This window comes from Suillus subalutaceus, assembly GCF_016647625.1.
Source record: "Suillus subalutaceus strain FC151 chromosome Unknown DFJ58scaffold_101, whole genome shotgun sequence".
Taxonomy (NCBI): domain Eukaryota; kingdom Fungi; phylum Basidiomycota; class Agaricomycetes; order Boletales; family Suillaceae; genus Suillus; species Suillus subalutaceus.
In genome coordinates this window covers 77,317-82,733 of record NW_024540350.1, presented here as the reverse complement: position 1 = coordinate 82,733, position 5,417 = coordinate 77,317, and the positions used below count along the sequence as shown (strand labels likewise).

The window sequence follows — 5,417 nt, the reverse complement described above, 5'->3', positions numbered from 1 at the left end:
ACACGTCACTGTACTTTTGGATCGTATCTGTCGTTTCCGAGACGATATTCTTTTCGAGTCTCTTCCCTGTGATGATAGTAGAAGTTCGAGATGGTACAGAGCGCAACAGCTTGTAAGACTCACAAAAGTTTATGGTCTTCGAATAATTTTTGATGAATTGAGCACATTCACGAGTCTGCTGAGAAATCTTTCCGAGGATAGCGCGCATCGAGGAGATTTTGCCAAGCATCTCGTCTTGTGTTATGAAACTGTAAACTTCACACAACTTTTTGAGAAGAGTGAGTACCGCTGCATCGCGATTCGCTTGAGTTAGAATAATCTACACAAATGATGATGATTGCTGAGGGGTGGGAGATAGGAAGAGAGAAAATGAAAACGTACTTTCGCTGCACAAGACAACACGCCCAGTGCCATCTTCGCATATGGATGTACCTGTGGAACTGGATTAGTTCGGTTCTGATCGAGAAGAGGGCCCATACATCCGCGAGCTCTCGGATAACAGTATCGAATATCCTAAGGGGCTTGAGATATGTGTCCTGGAAATTGTCAGCGGCATCGAGATCCTCTTGTGCGTCTTGGGCAAGAGTAAACCACGGTTGTACGCAGGTCCCGAAAGTGAATGCATGTGCTGTACAGCCTCTTGAGTGTCCTGAAGTGCCGATTGAGTATCAGCCTCCACAACAGACGGAGTAGTCTGAACCTGCGCGACCACCATAATTTAGAGAGAGCGCAGAGACTGGAGGGTATGTATAAGAACCTACCAAGGTCGATGAAATACGCTCATCATTGATATTTGGGGGAACAGGGCTGCGGCTGGTGGAATCCTTCGAGCGCTTATGACGATCTTAGTCGTATTCCGACAGGACACTCGTTATACATGCTGGTGAACTTACCGATATCCTTAACTTGTTTACACCGCCCTTAACTTTCTTCAGAAATTGACCGACTCTGCCACGGGGTCGGTGCTAGACGAAGGATGGGTCAATGTCAGTGTATGCAGTGGAGTGAATTAAGTGATTCTCATAAACCACATACCGAGCTTTCACGAGCTGTTGCTTCGGGGTCTTGAGTCGAATTCCTAGATGAATTGCTTTTGCCTTTGCCTTTAAGCATTGTGAAACGAAGTGCTAATATTTGTTGCACTGCTGGATCAGAGTAAGAATCTAATCGTCCAATAAGTGAACCAGATGACGGTCAGCTGACCTCAGCTGAACGTCCGCTCGGACTTCGGAAGGGTCCGACGACTATATTAACAAGAATTGGGTCCTCTCCTTAAACTTCCACCTTTAACGTTCGCTCGAAATTCCAGTTTCTCATTCCTATCATTTGAACCTTGACAACTGCTGCGCAAAGATTGCGACGACGCGTCAGTTAAGAATTGACACTCGTCGTTGTCTATACGTGGCATAATTTCAATACATGGTCGTGATCCCTAGTATAATACCAGTCGTAGTCACAGCTCCCTTTTTTAAAGTTTTAGTCTCCATCCGACGATCCCATAGCATACCCGGAGACGAGGAAAAGTGTTGGTATGCGGAATAACTGTCAAACAATACTCTTCCTCGTCAACCGCGTCTCTACCAACATTAATCTCTTTATGGAAAATGCCGCTCAGGGATTATCTTTATCTTTGTTCAAGTCATAGTCCGTCCCCTTTTTTCACATTCATCATACTGCAAACCTTGTGCTTCAACTAAATAGACGTCTGTTACGATCGGCAACGAAGTGGCGTACTTGTTGTCTCGTCCATGAGCTAGGCTACGTTAGTTCCGAGTCGATGTCTGCGCAGTTTGCTTCTTCGTACGGCCTCAACAAACAATGATCGCTCGTTTAAAGTTACAACCATTCCAGGATTTCCAACTCCAACTCCAGCTCCCAATGAACGATAAGCAAGACCAGAATCATCGTCATCAGAAAAGCACCAGAATTCAACTCACAGCCAACCACGGTGACTCAGTTCTCGATCATCAGATATACAATTAGTACCCAAAAATGACGCATCCCACTAAACGAGTATAAAATAACCGTACAACGAATAAACGCGCAGCCCAAGCGCTAGAGTAGAGTAAACCGGGCCCATCATCGCGAGCGCGAGCTTGGAGCGTGTGTGCGGTATAGTAAATACATACGTGAGGAGGTATGAAAAACACGCGTGGTATATGCGAGGTATAAGCGTGTATGGTGTGGTATGCCGTGTCTGACGCACAAGGTATGTTAACTCCTCGTTCTACCTAAAAAGAACGCGAATCTCACCTTAAAACCCAAATCCAAACCCAAATCCTACAACTCCAACTCGAAATTAAGCGAATCCCGATTTTCGTCCATGACCCTTGCAGTACTCGAGGAATAACCTGAGGGATAAGAGTTCAGCATCGTGCGCCTGCTCCTGCATGCCACACACACACATACCTATACAAATAAGCAACCATATCCTCCTTCCTCCAGAACTCCAAACTCCACTCCCTCGCCCTTCCCGCAATCTTCTTCGCAAGATCTTCATGCGCACCGTGTCCCGCTCGGATCTCCGCGGAAGAAAAGGAGCGCGTCGTAGAGGTCGGAGTAGTCGATTTGAATAGGGATATAATGTACCCAGGGGGCGAGACGGTGGGTGAACCTTTTTGGGGCGGGGTTTGGATTGAGCGGGGGTTGAGTTGGGAGGTGGAAAGAAAACACACCATTCAGGATAAATCGTAGACTTGAAAACGACCGAATTACTCGTCATGAGCCTCTTAAACCGGCTCGACCAGCCGTTCCCGTCCACCTGCCGATCAACGCGTCAGCAAAACGCACAACGCATCTCAAGAAAAGGAAAGAAGCGGACTCACATCAAGCACATATTTATACCTTCCCTGCCTCCTTAACGCCCATCCTCCTTCTCCACTCCCACCTTTCATCCACCTCCTTACACACCTCCAGCCTCACACTGACTCGCTTTCCCAGGCGAACGCTATATCCATCATCGCAGGGTTCAAGATGGATTTTTTCAAAGTCTGCGTTTTAAACCCGTCGGGAGAAAAAGGGTCAGTAAGGAGGACATCTATAGTTTTATGTTGCGAGGTGGAACGTTTCTCAGGGCGAGAATTCGAGGAAGGAGAAAGAGAAGAAACAAGATCCATTAGCCGTCCCCTCTGGGCATCCTTCCAAGGCTTCTCCTTCCCATGATGAATCCCTGTATTCAACCCCCTCCACAATAACCTCTCCTCTTCTTTTTCCATCCACGCTTCCTCACCACCCTCGACATCATCCACCCAACTCAACAATATCGGCACTCTGATATCAGCATGCAATGGACTACTGCAATAGCTGAACTGTGGGATCAGGAAGGGATGTGCGACTGGTCCGGGCCCGTGGCTTAGGAACTGGCCATGTTGAGTGAGGTGGGAGGGGTGTGCGCAGGGGTCCATGGCGAGGAGGTGGTCATGGATGAATGTTTTAGGTTTGGTGGTGTGTGGGGGTAGTGAGGGAGGTGGATTGCGTGCGACGCTGTTCAGGGGGCAGGCGTGGATCCAACCGTGGGCGAAGGGGGGCGGATCTTGGGATTGGGGGTCGATTGCTGTTTGAGTGGGGGTTAGAAGTAGGTATTGATATAGTATGAGGGACGTACGTTTGCCTTTTTGCCCCGCCTCGACAACCTTTCTCCTCGTTTCATGGGTGACGAACACATTTGGGTTATCATGAGGGCTAAAGACAGCTCTAAAGAGCGGCAACTCGTCCTGGATGCCTTCCATCAACTCTATGAGTTGATTTGCTCCTATCAATAGTCCCTGGCGAGTGCGTTCGTCTGCAGGCAGCGACTCATTTCCGACGTGGACAGGCCCTGAAGGGGTGGATTTAGCGAGGGTGTAACTGTGTACGTGGCTTTCGTGAGCAAGCTGGATGGCTTGGAGACGTGTCGGGTCTATACCCCAGAAAGGAGCGAGATCGGTATTGATTTGGTCATATTCGTCTGGGAGCTGAACATTGTGCCTCTGGACGTAAGCCCACCTGTTGCCAAGGTGGTTTAGGCGAGGGATTGAAGTAAGGAGGGAAACGTACCACTTATCGAAGCCTGGTGGAGGTGCTCTTGAGTATCTGCGGTGGTACTCACGAACGGCTTCAGGTAGTGTTTTGCTTGCGCGTGCGAGTTTTGCATCCCATTCCCTCTCTGCGTGTTCGATGAGATCGAGAATGGGGTGTCTACCACCTGGCTTGACTTGGAGTAGACCGTCTGGACGAAAAGTGTGAGGAGGGCGTTTTGTTGGTGGTTCTGGGTATAAGTTATTAGAGTCTAGATCCCATGAGTTGGAACCTGGTGCTGGTGCAGACCAGTGAACTTGATGTGCTAGCTTAGGAAAGTATGCAGCTGTAGCACTGAGTGGGTTAGTACTAATCGCTGATTTACTTGGTGCAAGAGTGAATATTAGAAAAGTACAAGAAAAGATGACCAGAAAAATCAGAGCTCGCTGTGTTCTGCGAGTTATTCGGAAGGGAAACATTTGAAGAGCGGGTGAAATTTCTTTGGTCCATGTCTTTTATAATTAATATATGAATCCTTATACTGGGAACATTCGGAATCTAACCAATTTGCAAATCATTCTATCAAGAAGCATCCTTAGCTTCAAACCCGTCAGGGTGCTTCACTTGATAATTAAATAAATTAACTCGCTTATTGAGCCAAGATCGAGCTCGGTGTTGTTGCTAGGAACAATCAGACCATTGCTTCTATATCACAACGCCACCATCACACGCGCACTCGGACACCCGACATCCTCCAAATGTCACATAATGTCGGGGGCGAAAAAGAAAGGTGACGTAAGAAAAATACTACATGCCCGATACTCAGCGCTGAGCAGCGAACGCAGTGGGTGAGTAGCATATGAAGAAACCAAATCCTGGCCCCCGCCTCTGGGGTAGGTAATACCCCCGCGTGGGAAGTGAGAGAAAAAACATGTCGCACCATGCGGGCGCATCAGAGTTTGTGCCGCGTATCGTCGCAACTATGACATCAAGGCGAACAGCGAGAGAAAAATGCCATTCAACCGAGCGTTGGAGGTCATGGCGTCGACCAAGAACCACTCAGTGATTTCAATTCAAGGGTAGTTCCCGGTTCATTCCGAGCGCTTCCAAGGACTAGTCATTCACACAGTTTACACGACACACGCAACACGCCGGTTCCCCACTACCCCCACTACCACGTTATTTTGATAATGTTAATGTTTTGAGCCATCTGATAGGGTTTAAGCTTTACCGATTTCCTATGGGCCAGACTCGGGATCCAGACTAGGTATCAATATCCAGTTAAAAGGCACATGTTCTAGCCTCTGTTAACGGTCAACGAACGCCTTTTACCGTGAGCGCTGAGCCGCTCTCATAACGCCGTCTCTGGGTATCAAATCTTCCCACTTCTGAAGACCTGCTCTAATCCCCAATCTCGTGCT

General features: G+C 48.2%; 2 protein-coding genes across 2 annotated transcripts; both read right to left on the bottom strand.

The window, feature by feature from the left end:
* Window positions 1-201: 201 nt before the first annotated feature.
* Window positions 202-1,181, bottom strand: DFJ58DRAFT_27102 (uncharacterized protein). The gene is made up of 5 exons (XM_041379591.1): window positions 1,036-1,181; window positions 894-965; window positions 762-833; window positions 480-700; window positions 202-432 (listed from the first exon to the last, which is right to left on the bottom strand). The coding sequence occupies exons 1-5, from the start codon at window positions 1,111-1,113 to the stop codon at window positions 258-260; spliced, it is 618 nt and encodes a 205-aa protein (XP_041240729.1). The 5' UTR covers window positions 1,114-1,181; the 3' UTR covers window positions 202-257.
* A 776-nt stretch (window positions 1,182-1,957) lies between these two features.
* On the bottom strand, window positions 1,958-4,494 carry DFJ58DRAFT_802581 (uncharacterized protein). Its single transcript, XM_041390932.1, has 9 exons — window positions 4,036-4,494; window positions 3,605-3,984; window positions 2,925-3,553; window positions 2,845-2,901; window positions 2,676-2,761; window positions 2,507-2,614; window positions 2,402-2,469; window positions 2,254-2,351; window positions 1,958-2,197 (listed from the first exon to the last, which is right to left on the bottom strand). The coding sequence occupies exons 1-8, from the start codon at window positions 4,473-4,475 to the stop codon at window positions 2,281-2,283; spliced, it is 1,839 nt and encodes a 612-aa protein (XP_041240728.1). The 5' UTR covers window positions 4,476-4,494; the 3' UTR covers window positions 1,958-2,197; window positions 2,254-2,280.
* Window positions 4,495-5,417: the final 923 nt, after the last annotated feature.